This window comes from Salvelinus namaycush, chromosome 9 (assembly GCF_016432855.1).
Source record: "Salvelinus namaycush isolate Seneca chromosome 9, SaNama_1.0, whole genome shotgun sequence".
Lineage (NCBI taxonomy): Eukaryota > Metazoa > Chordata > Actinopteri > Salmoniformes > Salmonidae > Salvelinus > Salvelinus namaycush.
The window spans coordinates 16,287,903-16,310,940 of NC_052315.1; the positions used below are offsets into that span (position 1 = coordinate 16,287,903).

The window sequence follows — 23,038 nt, forward strand, 5'->3', positions numbered from 1 at the left end:
ACGGCCTTACAAACTGCGGAGGCCCTGTTTACACACGTTTTCCGGCACTATGGGGTGCCTGAGGATATAGTGTCTGATCAGGGTCCCCAGTTCACGTCAAGGGTCTGGAAGGCATTCATGGAACGTCTGGGGATCTCGGTCAGCCTTACCTCAGGTTTTCAGGTGGAGAGAGTTAACCAGAATGTGGGTAGGTTTCTGCGGTCTTATTGCCAGGACCGGCCGGAGGAGTGGGCAAAGTTTGTGCCATGGGCAGAGATGGCCCAGAACTCGCTCCGCCACTCCTCCACTAACCTTTCTCCCTTTCAATGTGTATTAGGGTATCAGCCAGTTCTGGCTCCTTGGCATCAGAGTCAGACCGAGGCTCCTGCGGTGGACAATTGGTTCCGGCGCACGGAGGAAACCTGGGAGGCCGCGCACGTCCACCTTCAGCGCGCCATACTACGCAAGAAAGTTGTCGCAGACCGTCACCGCAGTGAGGCCCGTGTTCGCACCAGGGGACAGGGTCTGGCTCGACCCGAAACCTGCCCCTCCGCCTGCCCTGCCGGAAGCTGGGTCCGCAGTTTGTGGGGCCGTTTCAAGTCCTGAGGAGAGTGAACAAGGTATGTTATAGGTTACAGCTACCCACTAATTACCGTATTAACCCCTCGTTCCATGTGTCTCTCCTCAGGCCGGTGGTGGCTGGCCCGCTCCAGGAGGCTGAAGTGCGAGATGTTCCTCCGCCCCCTCTGGACATCGAGGGGGTCCCGGCATACTCCGTGCGATCCATCTTGGATTCGAGACGTCGGGCGAGGGGCCTTCAGTACCTCGTGGACTGGGAGGGGTACGGTCCGGAGGAGAGATGCTGGGTTCCGGTGGAGGACGTGTTAGATCCTTCCACGCTGCAAGATTTCCACCGTCTCCATCCGGATCGCCCTGCGCCTTGCCCTCCGGGTCGTCCCCGAGGCCGGTGTCGAAGGGGGGGGGGGGTACTGTCACGACTTCTGCCGAAGTCTCTCCTTGTTCGGGCGGTGCTCGGCGGTCGACGTCACCGGTCTTCTAGCCATCATTGATCCATTTTTCATTTTCCATTGGTTTTGTCTTGTCGTCCTACACATCTGGTTTCAATCCCACTCATTACCTGTTGTGTATTTAACCCTCTGTTTCCCCTCATGTCTTTGTCAGAGATGGTTTGATGTTCAGTTTTGTGTTGTTTGTATTGGTGCGCGACGGGTCCTCGTACCCACTTTGTTTTATTGTTATTATAGTTTTGGAGTTATGTTTTATTTATTGTTATTAAACAACTCCATTACATTAAGTTTGATTCTCCTGCGCCTGACTTCCCTGCCACCTATACACACGACTCTGACAGTTCTCTGGGTGCCACTGAGTAGACTGATACCCCATGTCATTGATCCACAATCCATAGGTAAAGCTGTATAGAGAAATAAGTATGCCCCCAATGCAATTCTAAAGAATAACACATCCAGTGTGATTTCAACAGATTTGTCAAATTAACAAATTGTCTTTTGTTGATTTTATATAATATTCCAAACTCGTTTAGCATGATTATGGCATAATTCTACTATTTGTATCACTGTCAATGACTGTTTTATTTTGAAGGCTAACCGCAAAGTCCACTATTATGGCTAATCCTTATTGTGGCTAGCTTCACATAGATGGGTCTGACCACCATTAATCAAATAAGAACCGTCTTATAAAGTAAGGTTATTTTAGATGACACCTAGCTATATAGTTACTACTACGTTAAGGCGCTCATCATTTTGTTCAATGTAAATTATTTTGATGTTATTGTGAGCGACCTCTGGCACACATTAAAAACATTTTGTCTGTATTAACTATATAGCTACTGAAACAGATGTCGTTTTGCTATGTTTTTGGTGAAGAACATTGTGCGCATCCATGAGCTAGCTAGCTTTTTTTTAATGACCAGCAATGTAGGTGCGCGAGACAACTTTACCAGCATCATAGCATACGTATCAATGAATCGTTGTGACATATGAAATACGAGTGAGTGTAGTCAATGTGTAATAACTACGTAAAAACAATTATGAATGCATTAAATTATTATGTGACGTGCAGTCATATTCAGGTCCTGAAATGCAAAGACCCAAAAGACGTTCTATAGAAATCCTGGTTGAGAATGAAACGACTGAACAAATGAACAACGAAATAGCACAGCAAGTAAGTGAAAGAAATAGGTTATGATTATGTTTTACTGGTAATACATAAATGCCAACAAAATTACTTTTTGGTCAGTGTGGTGTGTGTGTGTGTGTAAAACCTTTATTTAACTAGGCAAGTCAGTTTAAGAACAAATTCTTATTTACAATGACGGCCTACCCCGGCCAAACCCAGACAACGCAGGGCCAATTGTGTGCCGCCCTATTGTACTCCCAATCACGGCCAGATGTGATACAGCCTGGATTCGAACCAGGGACTGTAGTGACGCCTCTTGCACTGATGCAGTGCCTTAGACCACTGCGTCCATGTGTGTGTTAAATAGTTAAATTGTAATAGAATGCTTAAAAGGCTGCTAAAATGTTAAATATTGGTTATCGGTATCGTTTTTTTTGTCAAGGAAAATATCGGATACCGGTAATCGGCAAAAAATATAATATCGGTGCATCACTACTAGATACAGTGCCTTCAGAAAGGATTCATATCCAGGACACCTACAGCACCTGATCACAGGAAAGCCAAAAAAGATCATCAAGTACATCAACCACCTGAGCCACGGCCTGTTCACCCAGCTATCATCCAGAAGGCGAGGTCAGCACAGGTGCATCAAAGCTGGGACCGAGAGACTGAAAAACAGCTTCTATCGCAAGGCCATCAGACTGTTAAATAGCCATCACTAGCTGGCTACCACCCGGCTACTCAAACCAGCACCTTAGAGGCAGCTGCCCTATATACATAGACATGGAATCACTGGCCACTTTAATAATGGAACGCTTGTCACATTAATAAATGTTTACATACTGCTTTACTCATATGTATACACTGTATTCTATTCTACTGTATTTAGTCAATGCCCATCCGACATTGCTCGTCCTAATATTTATATATTTAAAAAATATATATATTTAAGGTCTTCTAGGCAGAGTTGCAAAGAAAAAGCCATATCTCAGACTGGCCAATAAAAATAAAAGATTAAGATGGGCAAAAGAACACAGACACTGGACAAACTCTGCCTAGAAGGCCAGCATCCCAGAGTCGCCTCTTCACTGTTGACGTTGAGACTGATGTTTTGCGGGTACTATTTAATGAAGTTGCCACTTGAGGACTTGTAAGGTGTCTGTTTCTCAAACTAGACACTCTAATCTACTTGTCCTCTTGCTCAGTTGTGCACCGGGGCCTCCCACACCTCTTTCTATCCTGGTTAGAGCCAGTTTGCGCTGTTCTGTGAAGGGAGTAGTACACAGCGTTGTACAAGATTTTCAGTTTCTTGGCAATTCCTCACATGGAATAGCCTTAATTTCCCAGAACAAGAATAGACTGATGAGTTTCAGAAGAAAGTTCTTTGTTTCTAGCCATTTTGAGCCTGTAATCGAACCCACAAATGCTGATGCTCCAGATACTCAACTAGTCTGAAGAAGGCCAGTTTTACTGCTTCTTTAATCAGAACAACAGTTTTCAACTGTGCTAACATCATTTCAAAAAGGTTTTCTAATGATCAATTAGCCTTTTAAAATGATAAACTTGGATTAGCTAACACAACGTGCCATTGGAACAGAGGAGGCCTCTGTACGCCTATGTAGAGATTCCATTAAAAATCTGCCGTTTCTAGCTACAATAGTCATTTACAACATTAACAATGTCTACATTGTATTTCTGATCAATTTGATGTTATTTTAAATGGACAAAAAAAAGTGTTTTTCTTTCAAAAACAAGGACATTTCTAAGTGACCCCAAACTTTTGAACGGTAGTGTATATTTGCAAATATTGTACAATCCAGGAGTGCAAAGCACTCAAAGACTTACCCAGAAAGACTCACTGCTGTAATTGCTGCTGAAGGTGATTCTAACATGTATAGACTCAGGGGTGTGAATACTAATGTAAATTAGATATTTATTTTCATTTCAAAATAGTTGCAATAATGTATAAAAACATGTTGTTTTCACTTTGTCATTATGGGGTATTGTGTGTAGATGTGTGAGGGGAAAAATCTATTTTGAAATCAGGCTGTAACACAACAAAATGTGGAATAAGTCAAGAGGTACAGTTCCTTCGGATAGTATTCAGACCCTTTGATTTTTTCCAGATTTTGTTACGTTATTTTAATCTAAAATAATCTAAAATAGATTAAATTAAGAAAATAAATCCTCAATCTACACACAATACAACAAAGGCAAAGCGAAAACAGGTTTCTTATTTTTATTGCAAATATATAAAATAAAATAAATTTGAATTCAGACTTTTGTCATGAGACTCGAAATTGAGCTCAGGTGCATCCTGTTTCCATTGATCATCCTTGAGATGTTTCTACAACTTGATTGGAGTCCACCTGTGGTAAATTGATTGGACATGATTTGGAAAGGCTCACACCTGTCTACATAAGGTCACATAGTTGACAGTGCATGTCAGAACAAAAACCAAGCCATGGAGGTTGTAGGAATTGTCCGTAGAGCTCCGAGACAGAATTGTGTCGAGGCACAGATCTGGGGAAGGGTTCCAAAAAATGTTTGCAGCATTGAAGGTCCAAGAACACAGTGCCCTCCATCATTCTTAAATGGAAGAAGTTTGGAACAACCAGGACTGCCCGGCCAAACGGAGCAATCGGGTGAGAAAAAAACTTGGTCAGGGAGGTCACCAAGAGCCCGATGGTCACTCTGACAGAGGTCCAGAGTTCCTCTGTGGAGATGGGAGAACCTTCCAGAAGGACAACCATCTCTGCAGCGCTCCACCAATCAGGCCTTTATGGTAGAGTGGCCAGACGGAAGGCACTCCTCTGTAAAAGGCACACGACAGCCCGCTTTGAGTTTGCCAAAAGGGACCGAAAGGACTCTCAGACCATGAGAAATAAGATTCTCTGGCCTGATGAAGATTGGATTGGACTCTTTAGCCTGAATGCCAAGTGTCATGTCTGGAAAAAGCCTGACACCATCCCTACAGTGAAGCATTGTGATGGCAGCATCATGCTGTGGGTATGTTGTTCAGCGGCAGTGACTGGGAGACTAGTCATTGATTGAGGGAAATATGAACGGAGCAAAGTACAGAGACATCCTTGATGAAAACCTGCTCCAGAGTGCTCAATACCTCACACTGGGGCAAAGGTTCACCTTCCTACAGGACAACGACCCTAAGCACACAGCCAAGACAACGAAGGGATGGCTTAGGGACAAGTCTCAATGTCCTTGAGTGGACCAGCCAGCTCGGACTTAAACCCGATTGAACATCTCTGGAGAGACCTGAAAATAGCTGTCCAGCGACGCTCCCCATCCAACCTGACAAACTTGAAAGGATCTGCAGAGAAGAATGGAAGAAAGTCCCCAAATACAGGTGTGCCAAGCTTGTAGCGTCATACCCAAGAAGACTCGAGGCTGTAATCGCTGCCAAAGGTGTTTCAACAAAGAACTGAGTAAAGGGTCTGAATACTTACGTGAATGTAATATCCATTTTTATTTTTATTTTTTACATGAGCTACTTTTTTTTTTTTTTACAGTTTTGCTTTGTCATTATGCGGTATTGTGTGTAGATTGATGAGGGGGGGGGGGGGGGGGGGGAATGTAATACATTTTTAGAATAAGGCTGTAACGTAACAAAATGTGGAAAAGTCAAAGGGTCTGAATACCCCCGTCAGAATGTGTGCGTACTGGTAGCGAAGTCAGGTGCAGGAGAGCAGAGATTTGTGAACAGGCGCACACTTTATTTAGGCAAAAGTGCAAAACAGTCACAATAATTATGTTTAACAGTAAACATCTTCGTGAAAAATAACACGGACAAAAAACAAGCGAGTCTGGCGTGTCAACAATACACACGTAACACAAACAATCTTACACAAAGACATGGGGAACAGAGGAATAAATACATGTAGATTGATTGGGTAATGAAAACCAGGTGTGCAGGGAACAAGACAAAACAAATGGATATGAAAAATGGAGCGGCGATGGCTAGAAAGCCGGTGACGTCGACCGCCGAACGAACAAGGAGAGGAGCCGACTTCGGCGGAAGTCGTGACAACCCCTTCACGTCGATTCAGTACTGGTACCCTGTGTATATAGCCAAGTTATCGTTACTCATTGTGTATTTATTATTACATTTACTATTTTTCTATTTTCTTTCTTTCTGCATTGTTGACAAAGGGCCCGTAAGTAAGCATTTCACTGTTAGTCTAAACCTGTTGTTTACGAAGCATGTGACGAATAGCATTTGATTTGATTTAGGCTGTTGCTCAGTCCCTCACTGTACATACTTGTGAGTCACTTTGGAGTTGAATGTTTGACAAGTGACAGTATTGTATGATGAAATTGTTGTGACCTGGAATGTCAAGGTTGCCATTTTTCCCATTTGCATTGCCTCATGCTACCCATAGTGTTCTGTGTGGTTGGAGTAATGAACAGTTCGTATGGCTGCGGTAAGAGGGAGAAAGCCTAACACAAATCATCTATAGCCCCCACAGTGTTTCAACAAAGAACTGAGTAAAGGGTCTGAATACTTACGTGAATGTAATATCCATTTTTATTTTTATTTTTTACATGAGCTACTTTTTTTTAACAGTTTTGCTTTGTCATTATGCGGTATTTTCCAAAACAGCTGGAACACTTTCATATAAATGATAAACATCAAAACGATAAATAAAATAACTGCACTTGACCCACTTTCCCTCACATCTCCGTTTGTGGCAATTCTAGCGATCACTCAACTGTGCAGAAAATATAAGGTCCACACACACAAAATCACATTCACAATCACACAAACTGCCTATCTTCAAGTGAAGTGAAAACTCCAGCAGTCCCTCTGAAGATATAACAATTCGTCTGATGGAGGAAAAGCTACTTGGTGAATCTGAAGCGAGCTTTGGAGAGAGCGGTTCAGCATGCTATGCCAATTGCAGAAAACATGGACAGAAAAAACATCTATTCAACCTCACGTTAGCCTTCAATTACTATTTGAAAGGGCAAGCAGTAAATTGGCCGGGCAGATCTGAAAGCTCAGAGTGACAACAGACCAGACAGAGGAACACAGCACATTCATTCTTAATCCTTCCTCTCTCAGACTCTGTAGACCTCGTTTGATTCCTTTGAGTGTGTTTCATGCCTGCATTTTTTCTTCAGACCTCTTTGACTGAGCCTTGAGCAATGTGTTGTTGACCAGTCTGGTGTGAATGACAAAAAGTATTGAGAAGAAAAAAAATGCTCTTCCACCAGTGCGTGAAGTCTGCAAATGTCAAGCTGCAATCTTCTCCCGGATTCTTCTTCTTATAGGAATTCAGGATTTCTTGGAATCCAAGGCTTGTGTTTCTGGTGCATTCACTAAAGGCCCTTTAGGTCATGTTTACACTGAAACCTTGCTTCCTACAACCTAAATGGACAACTGACTGACTGATCTTATGACATATGGATGTAACATCTTGTTTGAAAAGCAGTTATTGAACTCTTCTACGACCAATGCTTCCTTACTGCTGTAATAAATTGGAACACAACCCACTCATGTTCCAATGTCCTTCCTCTTCTTTTTTTATGAAAGTGATTCATAGTATGGGCACAGTGTGTTTGGTGCGGTGTGGTGTGTGTGCGTGCCCAGGGAAAGGCGTAAACCCAAAAGCCTACTTGCTCCAGAGGAGACTGCCACCATCAGCTCTCACTGAGGGGCACTGAAGAGGCCTGCCACAATCAAACAGAACGCTTCCTTTTCTCCATGGGAGAGCACTCCATGCCATGTGTCTGTCAAGCACCTGCCAGTCTGCCTCATCCAGCTGTGTGTAGCCACCCCCTCAATAAACACCACCTCAGTTCCCCCCGCCTCTCCTGAGCATCCTGTGAGGAGACACAGGAGTAACGAGAGTGTATATGTTTGAGTGAATGTAAGTGTGTTAGAAACAGTGTAGGCCAGAGTTCCCCAACTGGCCTGCGTGTGATTATATTTGGCCACCCAAATAAGCCCCACAACATTATTCCTACTCCACCAAACTTTACAGTTGGCGCTATGCATTCAGGCAGGTAGTGTTCTCCTGGCATCCTCCAAACCCAGATTTGTCCTTCGGACTGCCAGATGGTGAAATGTGATTCATCACTCCAGAGAAAAGGTTTCCAATGATCCAGATTCCAATGGCTGCAAGCTTTACACCAGTCTAGCCTAAGCTTGGCATTGCGCATGGTGATCATAGGCTTGTGTGCGGCTGCTCGGCCATGGAAACCCATTTCATGAAGCTCCCGACAAACAGTTCTTGTGCTGACGTTGCTTCCAGAGGCAGTCTGGAACTCGGTAGTGAGTGTTGCAACCGAGGACAGATGATTTTTATACACTATGTGCTTCAGCACTCAGTGGTCCCATTCCACTTTGCGGCTGAGCCGTTGTTGCTCCTGGACGTTTCCACTTCACAATGACAGCACTTAGTTTTACAGTTGACTGGGGCAGCTCTATCAGGGCATACATTTGAGGAACTAACCTGTTGGAAAGGGGGCATCTTATGACGGTGCCACTGAGTCACTGAGCTCTTCAGTAAGGCCATTCTACTGCCAATGTTTGTCTATGGAGATTGCATGGCTTTGTGCTCAATTTTATATACCTGTCAGCAACAGATGTGACTGAAATAGCCAAATCCACATACTTTTGTATATATAGTGTATATACTGTACATATGTATGTTTTTTTGTTGTGGTAGTTGGACATGACTAAAAACAAGCAAATCAGCTCCAAGAGATTTTAATTTTGGAAATCTGTTCCAATGTATTTCCACGTACAATAGGGATATGTGATCATATACCAATGTAAGCAAGGCTTGAAATTATTATGTTTTAGTCAAATACTCTGTTTGGGCTTCTTGCGATCAATTTGCAGTCTACAGTGCCTTCAGAAACTATTCACACCAGTGAATGTTCTTGAGTGGCCGAGTTACAGTTTTGACTTAAATTTACTTGAAAATCTATGGCAAGACCTGAAAATCGTTGTCTAGCAATGATCAACAACCAATTTGACAGAGCTTGAAGAATTTGTTGTTGTACAATCCAGGTGTGGAAAGACTTACCCCGAAAGACTCACAGCTGTAATCACTGCCAAAGATGCTTCTACAAAGTATTGACTCAGGGTCTGCATTTCATTTTCAATAAATTAGCAAACATTTCTAAAAACATGTTTTCACTTTGTCATTATGGGGTATTGTGTGTAGATTTTGAATTCAGGCTGTAACACAACAAAATGTGGAATAAGTCAAGGGGTATAAATACGAGAGAGTGAGTGAATGTGTGTGAAATTGAATGAGAGAATGTATGAGTGTATTTGAGCATGTGAGAGATAAAGAGAGTGAGAGTGTTTGCAAAACACTCCTCAGTCTCTCATCCGAGAGCCCATCTGTGCCCACTCACTAATCAAGTCATGGCTCACTGAGGGTTACACCCTCTACTACAAGATTCATGTGCTGAGATCTACGAACTTGCATGCGCTGGGTGGATTCAGATTGTTTTAAACAACAATCACCTTTTGGTAGCATGATACCTCACCGGTCCAGACTCCCAAACAGAAACATTCAAAAAGGGGGTGACAGAGGTTTTCTTGTTGTCTTCTCATTTGTGGTGAAAGCAAAAGAAGAGTCCCTCTAATTGTCTTCCCTTGCTAGCAAGTTGGATAAACACTGCACGCTAGCTAGCCTTTTAGCTTTGGACATCTCCATGTGAAATAATCAAATTTATAATGAAATAATATTCTTACAGTATATTTGCCAGTGTAACCGATAATATTATCCCAATTTGATATGGGAGCGAATACATTGAAACAGCATATCAGGTTAAAATAAAATGTAATTTTATTTTGTCACAGAGTAATTTAAAAAAATGTATTTTACCTTCATTTAACTAGGCAAGTCAGTTAAGAACAAATTCTTATTGTCAATGACGGCCTAGGAACCGTGGGTTAACTAACTGCCTTGTTCAGGGGCAGAACGACAGATTTTTACCTTGTCAGTTTAGGGATTCGATCTTGCAACCTTTCGGTTACTAGTCCAACCACTAGGCTACCTGCCGCCCCAGAAGCACACAGCATGTGATTTTACATTTCAAAATAGCCTAGAATAATGTTATCACTTCTAAACTTATTTTTGGGGGGAGGCTACAATGTTTGGTTTATTGTTTGAACAGTCGCTGAGATTATATTTGGTTATCAACGCAAAATAGGTTGTTTATTTAATGCAAAGCTAAACCAGCACATCAATCTTGAAATTAAAGTGATTTTGAAGTTGATTTGCTTCCCACATCGCCATTTGGAATAATCTGATTCATAGTTAAATAAGAATATATTTCCCAGTGTAACCTACCATGTTATTCCCCTTTGATATGCTGCTTCATTATTTACTCCCATATCAGCAAAGAATAGTCAGGGAGGAAAAGCACATATCTCGAAGCTGTTTTTACCAATAGCCTGGAATCACTAGTTATTACTTCTAAATTTAAAAAAACCTTTGTGGGGACTATAATAAGGATCCAATTTTTGGGGGTTTATTGTTTGAACAGACGCTGAGATTATATTTGTTTAAAAAAATGCAAATTAGGCTACTTTGATGCATAGCCTACAGATCAGATCAAGGAACCAAGCGAGCTTTATTGCCTACACGGCTGCACAAGGAATTATACAGCGCGTTACAATTTTCATGTGGCACGGGAGTATGTTGAATGTCGGAGCACACTACAAGGAGCTACGACATTGCAACACTGCGCTCCGAATCATTCGTCTACGTCGGGTATAAATCGGCCTTTAGAGAGAGGCTGAGGAAATAAACCATTGTGCACACAGACAAAGAGAGAGAGACAGACAGCTAGCTATCTCTACACTACACAGCCTTCTGAGATTCTGACTCCATTAGGGCAGATTAGCCTGGTCCCAAGATCGGTTTGTGCTTTTGCCTACTCCATTGTCAATCCAAACCGTTTTGCATGAGAATTCCATAAGGAGTTGGCAAGAGAACAGAAACAGACTGGCACCCAGGCTATCTAGTTTAGTCATCCACCAAGCACAGAACTTCAGATTGAGCTGGTCACCTTGGTATAGACTTCGGGGTACTTTCTGTGAGTCATCCAAAGTAAAAATAGTAGTAAACATCTAAACATCTGATACAGACCTCGGGAGCAAAGCACACCCAACTAATATAGTGAGTGACACTTAACTTCATAGTTTTAAACGGTAATGGTTAAAAAAAAATTAAAAGTAGACAACCAAGATATCTTCTTCTGATGGTATCAACTGTGTAGTGGAACATACAGTAAATACCTATGAAAACGTGAAACATCATTCAGATTTGGCTTTGTAACTAAAGTAACTCTTACCTGCGGGCATGATGTGGTGCATGGCCACTGACAGGAAGAAGATGGCGTCACTATAGTAGGCCCCGGAGCCGGCACTGAAGTGCTTCTGCATGGCCTCCACGATGGGGAAGAGCTTCTGGCTCAGGACCCCCACGTCATGGAACACCACCTTCACCACAAACAAGGGCAGTCAGGCATATGAGAAACATGTCATTCAGACATTCAAGTAATTCAGAATTGATACTGACAATTGTACAAGACACATGCCCATGACATTTATAACCTTATTGTTCTAATTGCAATGGGGATGTGCATAAGGGTTCCTCACAATCAAACACCCTCCCCTCTCCAGGAGCCCCATCTCCCTGCCTCTCCTCAGCAGGTCACACTCCAAGCTACCACAGGGGCCCTAATCCCATGGTGCAGTGCAGGGATTTGGCTGAGAAGCAGAACCGGGCCGCATTCCCCAGTCAGATCATGTGGATCTCCCTCCAGATTAGAAGAAGAGGATTTTACATATATTTATTTCTGCAGAAACAAATATGTTCAAAATTGTTCCAGATCATGTCTTGGTTAAATGCTACTGTATTAAAAGTGTGTGTGGGGGGGGGGGGGGGGGGGGGGGGGGTTAATGGCAATAAGGTGGGGGGGTTAATTAGGCAATAAGGGAGACATATTTAATCAGATCTGTGTGCTTGGGATGTGCAGACATCATTTAATGTTCCATAACCGGTTAAGGTAAGCCTCCCCTACCGTACGTCTGGTAATAAAAACAGCCCTGGGAGATGGTATTGTGGAACAGCACCTGGACCTAGCTTTGGAAAAAGGGAACTCTTACGTAAGCCCATTTTCCGGTACGTAAGTGTTATGTAAGCTACCCACTAGCCACAGTGCAATTAAAGACCTTCGTCACATTAATATTGGATTTAATCAATTCAAAATTCTTAACCCAACAAATGGTGATATTGCCTTTCCCAAATGACATATAGCTGAGAGCGCCTGGGCACAGAAAATGCGGGAATGAGAGCAGAAAATTCAACATTAATGATGTTTATTTATAGATTTTGCTTGTATATTTAATAGATTAAGTTATTTTTTAAGAGCTGTGGATGAATAATTCAGATAGACGGGGCAGAACTCCTCCCAACAACCCACATGTACAAAATACATACATTCTATTTACATTCTTACATTCTATTTTGACATCATCGAGCACAACATAAAGAAAAAGAACGGCAAAAGAAAGCATTAGAGAAAAAAAACTTGCCTACTGTATCATAAAAGGTTTTTTTCTGGATCAAAATGGGGCTTAGGTGGTGGGCGTGGCCAATGGGGCGCTCGCTGACTGAAAACTTTAGAAAATGTGCTGTTTTAAAACTAATTTCGTGCTACACCATCTGAGTGACTCAGACATATAGAGTTGAGGTCGGAAGTTTACATACACCTTAGCCAAATACATTTAAACTCAGTTGTTCACAATTCCTGACATTTAAATTAAGTAAAAATTCACTGTCTTAGGTCAGTTAGGATCACCACTTTATTTTAAGAATGTGAAATGTCAGAATAATAGTTGATAGAATGATTGATTTCAGCTTTTATTTCTTTCATCACATTCCCAGTGGGTCAGAAGTTTACATACACTCAATTAGTATTTGGTAGCATTGCCTTTAAATTGTTTAACTTGGGTCAAAGATTTTGGGTAGCATTCCACAAGCTTCCCACAATAAGTTGGGTGAATTTTGGCCCATTCCTCCTGACAGAGCTGGTGTAACTGAGTCAGATTTGTAGGCCTCCTTGCTCGCACACGCTTTTTCAGTTCTGCCCACAATTTTTCTATAGGGTTGAGGTCAGGGCTTTGTGATGGCCACTCCAATACCTTGACTTTGTTGTCCTTAAGCCATTTTGCCACAACTTTGGAAGTATGCTTGGGGTCATTGTCCATTTGGAAGACCCATTTGCGACCAAGCTTTAACTTCCTGACTGATGTCTTGAGCTGTTGCTTCAATATATCCACATAATTTTCCTGCCTCATGATGCCATCTATTTTGTGAAGTGCACCAGTCCCTCCTGCAGCAAAGCACCCCCACAACATGATGCTGCCACCCCAGTGCTTCACGGTTGGGATGGTGTTCTTCGGCTTGCAAGCCTCACCCTTTTCCCTCCAAACATAATGATGGTCATTATGGCCAAAGAGTTCTATTTTTATTTCACCAGACCAGAGGACATTTCTGCAAAAAGTACGATCTTTGTCCCATGTGCAGTTGCAAACCGTAGTCTGGCTTTTTTATGGCGGTTTTGGAGCAGTGACTTCTTCCTTGCTGAGCTGCTTTTCAGGTTATGTCGATATAGGACTCGTTTTACTGTGGATATAGATACTTTTGTACCAGTTCCCTCCAGCATCTTCACATGGTCCTTTGCTGTTGTTCTGGGATTGATTTGCACTTTTCACACCAAAGTACGTTCATCTCTAGGAGACAGAATGCGTCTCCTTCCTGAGCGATATGATGGCTGCGAGGTCCCATGGCATTTATACTTGCGTACTATTGTTTGTACAGATGAACGTGGTACCTTCAGGCGTTTGGAAATTGCTCCCAAGGATGAACCAGACTTGTGGAGGTCTACCATTTTTTTTCTGAGGTCTTGGCTGATTTCTTTTGATTTTCCCATGATATCAAGCAAAGAGGCACTGAGTTTGAAGGTAGGCCTTGAAATACATCCACAGGTACACCTCCAATGGCCTCAAAATATGTCAATTAGCCTATCAGAAGCTTCTAAAGCCATGACATCATTTTATGGAATTTTCTAAGCTGTTTAACTTCTTATGGCTAGGGGTGCTATTTTCACATTCCGATGAAAAGCGTGCCCAGAGTAAACTGTCTGCTACTCAGGCCCAGACGCTAGAATATGCATATAATAGATTTGGATAGAAAACACTCTGAAGTTTCTAAAACTGTTTGAATGATGTCTGTGAGTATAACAGAACTCATATGGCAGGCAAAAACCTGAGAAAAAAATCCAACCAGGAAGTGGGAAATCTGAGGTTTGTAGGTTTTCAAGTCTTTGCCTTTCCAAGATAGTGTAAATTTGGTCCGATTGCACTTCCTAAGGCTTCCACTAGATGTCAACCATCTTTAGAACCTTGTTTCAGGCTTCTACTGTGAAGGGGGAGAGAATAAGAGCTGTTTGACTAAGGGGTCTGGCAGAATGCCATGAGCTCAGTCAGGCGCGCGGCCGTGAGAGCGAGCTCGGTTCCTTTTCATTTCTAAAGACAAAGGAATTGTCCGGTTGAAACATTATTGAAGACTTATGATAAAAACATCCTAAAGATTGATTCTATACATCGTTTGACATGTTTCTACGAACTGTAATAGAACTTTTTTGACTTTTTGTCTGGACTTAGTGCTCACGCGTTGTGCATTTGGATTACTGGACTAAACGCGCGATGGGAACAACACTTTACATCTTGCATTAATATTTTTGTTCAGTGTATTTGGTTGTAATTGAGGTAATATGTAGATGCAGTTAGGGGTAAAAGTGACTAGGCAATCAGGATAGAGTAGCAGAGGTGTATGTGAAGTGTGGAAAAAGTGTGTGTGTCAATATGAATGTGTGTGTGTTTTATGTGTGTGAGTGTATGTAGTGTGTCGTGTTAATATGCATGTGTGTATGTTTTGTGTGTGTGAGTGTATGTAGTGGGTGTGTGTGTGTGAGTGTGTGTGCGCGTTGTGGTGTCAGTGTAGCATGTGTGAGTATGTGGGACGAGTCCAGTGAGTGCGCATAGAGACAGTGCAGGGGTGATGGCCAGATTTGTGATTATCGTCGAAGGAATGAGTGTTACACCGAGGCCTGTACTCTGGAGTGGGATCGATTTGGAGGTGGAGGGTCTGTCATGGTCTGGGGTGGTGTGTCACAGCATCATCGGACTGAGCTTGTTGTCATTGCAGGCAATCTCAACGCTGTGTGTTACAGGGAAGACATTCTCCTCCCTCATATGGTACCTTTCCTGCAGGCTCATCCTGACATGACCTCCAGCATGACAATGCCATACTGCTCATTCTGTGCGTGATTTTCTGCAAGACAGGAATGTCAGTGTTCTGCCATGGCCAGCGAAGAGCCCGGATCACAATCCCATTGAGCACCTCTGGGACCTGTTGGAGAAATGTCCGGGAACTTGCAGGTGCTTTGGTGGAAGAGTGTGGTAACATCTCACAGCAAGAACTGGCAAATCTGGTGCAGTCCATGAGGAGGAGATGCATTGCAGTACTTAATGCAGCTGGTGGCCACACTAGCTACTGACTGTTACTTTTGACCCCCCCCCCCCTTTGTTCAAGGACACATTATTCAATTTCTGTTAGTCACATGTCTGTGGAACTTGTTCAGTTTGTCTCAGTTGAATATTGTTATGTTCATACAAGTATTTACACATGTTAAGTTTGCTGAAAATAAAAGCAGTTGACAGTGAGAGGATGTTTCTTGTTTTGCTGAGTTTAGTCAGGGTAGCCATTTGATTAACAGTTCAAGAGCCTTTTGATCCCAAAATCAGCGATCTGGTACTATTTGCCACGTGGTAGCAAGGATTGTGACTTGGGTGGCTGGAGTTTGACAATTTTTAGGGACTTCCTCTCACACTGCCTGGTATGGAGTTCCTGGATGTCAGGGAGCTCGGCCTCAGTGATGTACTGGGCCATATGCACTACCCTCTGTATCTGTAGCGCCTTAAGGTCGGATGCCAGGCAGTTGCCATACCAAGCGGTGATGCAGCCAGTCAAGATTCTCTCAATGGTGCAGCTGCAGAACTTTGAGGATCTTGAGGGTCCTTGTCAAATCTACTCAGCTTTCCAGTCACCTTGTTAGGTAGATAATAACAGTTTCCTATCCAAATCAGAGTCAAACATCTGCTTTGTTGAGAAGAATGTTTCCAATTTTAAAAAAGCCATATAGGCCTAACTATGTAGCTAACATTAGCTAGATACAGTACACTCAAAATATACAAAAAGACAAGAAACTGAGTGTTAGATACAAATCTATTAATAAGAACAGAATTTTGCCAGCGATTTGGTTTTGTCCAGCTGCACTGGTTTGAGAAGGGAAGCCCACATTGAGCAAAGCTTCCTCTCGGCTTTTCCTGGCTGGCTGACTCCAGTCCATTGAACAGGGGGACTAGGGTCACGGACAGTCACCCCTCTACGTCATGAGAGCCTGCAGTAAACCAACAACGGTCATCGTGGAAAGTCCCATGTCCTGTCCCATGCTTGTACGCATTGACTAACAAATCATAAAGACACAAATCTGTCCAGAACCCATGGGACTAGGAAAAACAAAAAACACTTTGCTTCAGAGCACATGGACTGCTCTAGTGTCAACAAGGCCACACAAGCATATACACAGATGCAAGCACACACACGCTTGTTAGTGTGTAACTCATACATACATGCATGCATGTCTGTATGTAAAATCAGCAAAAAAAAGAAACGTCCTCTCACTGTCAACTGCGTTTATTTTCAGCAAACTTAACATGTGTAAATATTTGTATGAACATAAGATTCAACAACTGAGACAAACTAAACAAGTTCCACAGACATGTGGCTAACAGAAATTGAATAATGTGTCCCTGAACAAAGGGGGGGTCAAAATCAAAAGTGTGGACACCAGCTGCATTAAGTACTGCAGTGCTCCTCTTCATGCACTGCACCAGATTTGCCAGTTCTTGCTGTGAGATGTTACCTGGGCATCTTTCTTTTGGTGTTTTTCAGAGTCAGTAGAAAGGCCTCTTTAGTGTCCTAACTTTTCATAACTGTGACCTTAATTGCCTACCATCTGTAAGCTGTTAGTGTCTTAACCGTTCCACAGGTGAATTGAATTGTTTATGGTTCATTGATCAAGCATGGGAAACAGTGTTTAAACCCTTTACAATGAAGATCTGTGAAGTTATTTGGTTTTTTACAAATTTTCTTTGAAAGACAGGGTCCTGAAACTGGGACGTTTCTTTTTTTGCTGAGTGTATGTGAGTGTGGGTCAGAGAGGCTGTAATGAGCATGGCCCCCGGCGGTGGGATAGTAGGAGTTGTTTGTTTCGTTCACAGGGGTCTCAGACAGTTGTCACTAAACAGTCAGGGAGTCACGAAAGGGTTTACATAACCACTGTCCTATGTTGGCCCTCCTGAGAGATTAATAATTACAGAAATTAGGTGAGGATTTGCAGACAACCATGTCAACATGCCATCACAGTTCACAGCCATCCCATTAGTGACTGTGCGTGTCATAGAGAGAGTGATTTGTTTCTGTGGTGGAATATTCATTTTTGTGTGTTTGAAACCACCGGGTTAGTTTGCATGAATGAGCTGACACTATATAGACAGTACCAATGAAACTTTTGGACACCTACTCATTCAAGGGTTTTTCTTTATTTTGACAATTTTCTACATTGTAGAATAATAGTGAAGACATCAACTTTGAAATAACACATATGGTATCACGTAGTAAACAAAAAAAAAGTCTGGTGATTATGGAGGCCAGGTCATCTGATGCAGTACTCCATCCCTTTCCTTGGTCAAATAGCCCTTACACAGCCTGGAGTTGTGTTTTGGTTCATTGTGCGCAAACCAGATGGGATGGCACGTATCGCTGCAGAATGCTGTGGTAACCATGCTGGTTAAGTGTGCCTTGAATTCTAAATAAATCACTGACAGTGTCACCAGAAAAGCACACCCACACACCTCCTCCTCCATGCTTCAGCGTGGGAACCACACATGCGGAGATCATCTGTTCACCTACTCTGTGTCTCACAAAGACATGGCGATTGGATCCAAAAATCTCAAATTTGGACTCCAGACCAAAGGACATATTTCCACCGGTCTAATGTCCATTACTCGTGTTTCTTGGCCAACGCAAGTCTCTTATTTGTGTCCTTTAGTTGTGGTTTCTTTGCAGCAGACCTTCTCTTTGCTTATTTGAGCTGTTCTTGCCATAATATGGACTTGGTCTTTTACCAAATAGGGCTATCTTCTGTATACCACTGACACCTTGTCAAAAAACAACTGATTGGCTCAAACTCATTAAGGAAAGAAATTCCACAAATTAACTTTTAACAAGGCACACCTGTTAATTGAAATGCATTCCAGGTGACTACCTCATGAAGCTGATTTAGAGAATGCCAAAAGTGTGCAAAGCTGTCATCAAGACAAAGGGTGGCTACTTTGAAGAATCTCAAATATAAAATATATTTTAATTTGTTTAACACTTTTTTGGTTACTACATGATTCCATGTGTTATTTCAAAGTTGATGTCTTCACTATTATTCTACAATGCAGAAAATAGTAAACAAAGAAAAACCCTGGAATGAGTAGATGTGTCAAGTTGACTGGTACTGTATATACACACACACCACTTTCTATATTCAATTTCAAAAGGAAAATGTAGATCCTGTAATTATTCTGCTCTATGCACACATAGATACTTGTACCTGTTCATTGCATGCAACTTTAATTGAAAAGAGAAAAACCGATGACAGAGCCATTCCTATATTACTGCACCTTCATTCTCACCACGCTTAAAGACCATGCATGGACTGTATGTGCATGGACTAAGTATTCAGACCCCTTGACTTTTTCCACATTTTATTACTTTACAGCCTTATTCCAAAATGGATGAAAAAGTTCTCCCTCATCTACACACAATACCCCATGAAGACAAAGCAAAAACAGGTTTAGAAATGTTTACAAATCTATAAAAAATGTAAAACATGAATAGCTTATTTACATAAGTATGAGACTCGAAATTGAGCTCAGGGGCATCCTGTTTCCATTGATGATCCTTGAGACGTTTCTACAACTTGGACAGGATTGTGGCAAGGCACCGAACAATCTCCGCAGCACTGAAGGTCCCCAAGAACACAGTGGCCTCCATTCTTATATGGAAGTTTGGAACTACAAAGGACATTCAGAGACTTGTTTCCGAAGCCACTCCTGTGTTGTCTTGGCTTTGTGCTTGGGTTGTTGTCCTGTTGGAAGGTGAAACTACACCCCAGTCTGAGGTCCTGAGCGCTTGGGAGCAGTTTTTCATCAAGGATCTCTGTACTTTGCTCTGTTAATCTTTGTCAATCCTGAGTAGTCTTCCAGTCCCTGCCGCTGAAAAACATCCCAACAGTATGATGCTGCCACTACCATGCTTCACCGTAGGGATGGTACCAGGTTTCCTTCAGGCGTGATGCTTGGCATTCAGACCAAAGAGTTCAATCTTGGTTTCATCAGACCAGAGAATCTTGTTTTTCATGGTCTGTCTTTAGGTGCCATTTGGCAATCTCTAAGCGGGCTGTCATGTGCCTTTTACTGAGGAGTGGCTTCCATCTGGCCATTACCATAAAGGCCTGATTTGGTGGAGTGCTGCAGAGATGATTGTCCTTCTGGAAGGTTCTCCCATCTCCAGAGGAACTCTGGAGCTCTGTCAAAGTGACCATCGGGTTCGTCACCTCCCTGACCAAGGCCCTTCTCCCCCGATTGCGCAGTTTGGCTGGGTGGCCAGCTCTAGGAAAAGTCTTGGTGGTTCCAAACTTCTTCCATTTTAAGAATGATGGCGGCCACTGTGTTCTTTGGGATCTTCAACGCTGCAGAAATGTTTTGGTACCCTTCCCCAGGTGTGCCTTGAAACAATTCTGTCTCTGCCCTCTACAGACAATTCCTTTGACCTCATGGCTTGGTTTTTGCTCTGACATGCACTGTCAACTGTGGGACCTTATATAGACTGGTGAGTGCCTTTCCAAATCATGTATAATCAATTGAATTTAGCACTGGTGGACTCCAATCAAGTTGTAAATAAGGTATGTTTAATTTTTAATACATTTGCAAACATTTCTAAAACTTGTCACTTTGTCAGTGGTATTGTGTGTAGACTGAGGAATTAATAAACTTTAGAATAAGGCTGTAATGTAAGAGTGGAAAAAGTCAAGGTGTTTGAATACTTTCTGAATGCACTGTATAGTATACATAGACGGAGATAGACCGAAAGAAGTGTGTGTATCTGTCAGGGGTTGGGTTAAAAGCAGAAGTCTAATTTCAGTTGGAGAAAATAAAGCAGAGGGGGATGTCTAAACTAAGATGTTTTGGAAAGGCAACACTGCCCCCCTGTGTTAAACTATTCACAGTGCATTTGTGCAATTACCTACCAGTACGCTCCTCCAAACAAAGCTTGTGTTTGCCAGGTGAGGGATTAAGCCTAATTTTTTAATGGTTCAAACTCTAGACTCCACAGTTTAGGACTAACATTCCATTTAACACAAGCACACATACTGACCGGTGAGTGGTAATCCTGGTAAGAGATGCATCAGGGCTCCAAACAGACTTACCTCATACTGAAAAGTTCCGACGAGGAGCAGCTCCGGGAGCATCCTCTCGCCCAGCTCTCGGCTGGCCTCGTCGCTCACAAAATGAAGGACAAGCACCTCTTTGTCCAGGAAGAGGCTGTATTTCGCCATGGATAACATGGCCACCCGGAACTTCTCCTGCAAGCTTCGGCTCTTGTCCACCTTCGTGAACATCATGAGGGCATGGTAGTACTGGCTGACCTCATGCCCACTGTCTGCCCTCCTAGCCCTGACTTCACCCTCCTCTCCATCCCTCTCCAACTCTCCTCCCTCAGGGTGCACCAGCCTGGTGTCCAAGGAAAGGTCTGCATCGTTCCGGTTGGTGTTGTGGCTGGCCTGGGTCTGCTTGATGCGCTTGGTGGTGCTGGAGAAATCATGCCTCTCCGACCCAAAGAAGTAGAAGGCTACAACGGCCAGCGCTGCCGTGAGGAGGAGGACAAACTGATAGGACCTGAAGGTGCTGACTCTACCCATAGTGTTGACTAGAACCCTCAGGATACCCATGCTGTGACTCCCACAGATGAATGCAGAAGCTCTGTTATTGTCTCAGCTTGAAGAATATGGGGATGAACCCTGAGTTTAACATGCTGGATCCTTATTGTGCAGTGTTGGTTTCAGAAAGGAGCCATTAATTTACTAGTCTTGTCCACACCCTGACAAGGTTGAGAAGTCCTTTTCCTATAAAAGGAATGAATTACTAAGGTCAGTCTACCTTAGTTGAAATGTACAAAGTGTTCATTATTTTCACATGAAAGAAATGTGGTGTAGCTAATGCAAAATAAATGCATCCAGAATAAAGTAGCTAAGTCATGTTCTTAAAAAATAATTAACACAGCAATTCTTGCAACAGACAGTGTGAAGAGCTAAGCTGAGTTTGAAAAGATTTGCATGAAAATCTCCAACAGTGTCTTCCAATGCTTGCATTTGGCTACCATGTTATTCAGCATGCAATGACCTAGTCCAAGATGTACTCTTAAGGAGCCTAACGTTACCATTACTCCTGAAGCTCCAAGGACCTTACATTTTATTTCCAGCAGTAGACTGCCTCTGGCAGACAAAACAGCCAAATACTCCATTTAAACGTGAATAATTTCTCAAATACGGTTCAAGAAAAAAATCCCTTTACTTTCATATCACATCAAAAGTTATTTCACATGCTAAATACACACTATAGATTGTTTTAACCGGCTTTACCACAGTTGGAGCCGACAGTATTTTTCAGTGACAACACATTTCAGAACATGCGAGATACCTACTTAGAACAAATGGTCCCTCTTGTCTGTCATCTGTAAACACGGGCTGTAAACATGGAGATATAGTCATGTAGGAACTCCAACCCTATAAAAAAGGTGTATCAATAACGTTTTATTTTTTCTAAATTGTTTCTTGCTGATATGAAATAAGGTCCTTATGCTTCCAAAATCGTACCGCAAGCGATGTGTATTAACGTTCAGACCGAACTAAAACAGAATAATCCTTCCTCCAATGACTTGTTTGTGACGGAGTGTAGCCATGCAACAGTAAAGAACAAGAAAACAGTACACATGTATTAACTCACCATGTTGGTGTTGGAGAACTCTCGATACAGAGAAAGTTGTGACAGCTGAGTTGGAGCAGGCAGACTGGTACCAACGAGAGTACAGTCAAAGATGTGTATAACCTAACCTCATTGTTCTGTGGTACAGTATTATCAAGCTAGCTAACACTAGCTCTGTTAAAGATGCACATTTTGGAAGCAACAGGTTTTTACAGACAAAATACATGTCACGAGCACGGCAAATTATTCCCCTGGTGACTATATAGCTTGTCAACTTGAAATAAAAATAAACATTTGCATAAAATTGGTATTCAGACTATAGATAAGATGTTTTGTAGCTAGCTTGTCACACTAATCTAAATGCCACTTCCGGTGATGACGTTTAAATCACTCCCCTAGATTGATGCCGCGTTCATAACAACTGGCGTCTCGGCAATCTCCGACGTCAGTGACTTCCAGTCAACTGGGACGTCGGGAAAAAACGAGCTCCAAATAGGAAAAATCGTTTTGAACGGTTATCCAACTCGGAATTCCAAGTCAGGAATGCGGGTGCTCTTTTTAGAGCTCCGATTTTCCGACCTAAATATCATTGACATCCAGTTGTTTTGAACGCAGCATCAGTTCATTGCTTCTTCCGCCGACTGTTTTCGAAACCTGACAAAACGCACAAAGTGGTATCTAAGTAGCTAC

At 42.5% G+C, this 23,038-nt stretch overlaps 1 protein-coding gene across 2 annotated transcripts in view; it reads right to left on the reverse strand.

Annotated features, from left to right (window-relative positions):
• LOC120053746 (xyloside xylosyltransferase 1-like) overlaps positions 1-22,692 on the reverse strand; it is a 105,340-nt gene extending 82,648 nt beyond the window's left edge. The window contains exons 1-4 of one of the 2 annotated variants that reach the window (XM_039000965.1): positions 22,370-22,692; positions 22,068-22,149; positions 20,794-21,489; positions 11,476-11,623 (exon numbers count right to left, since the gene is read on the reverse strand). In XM_039000965.1, coding sequence (XP_038856893.1) covers positions 11,476-11,623; positions 20,794-21,315 — 670 coding nt within the window. In that variant the 5' untranslated portion in view covers positions 21,316-21,489; positions 22,068-22,149; positions 22,370-22,692. The remainder of the gene's footprint in view (positions 1-11,475; positions 11,624-20,793; positions 21,490-22,067; positions 22,150-22,369) is intronic. The other variant, XM_039000966.1, reaches the window with a different exon arrangement.
• Between the last annotated feature and the right edge of the window lie 346 nt (positions 22,693-23,038).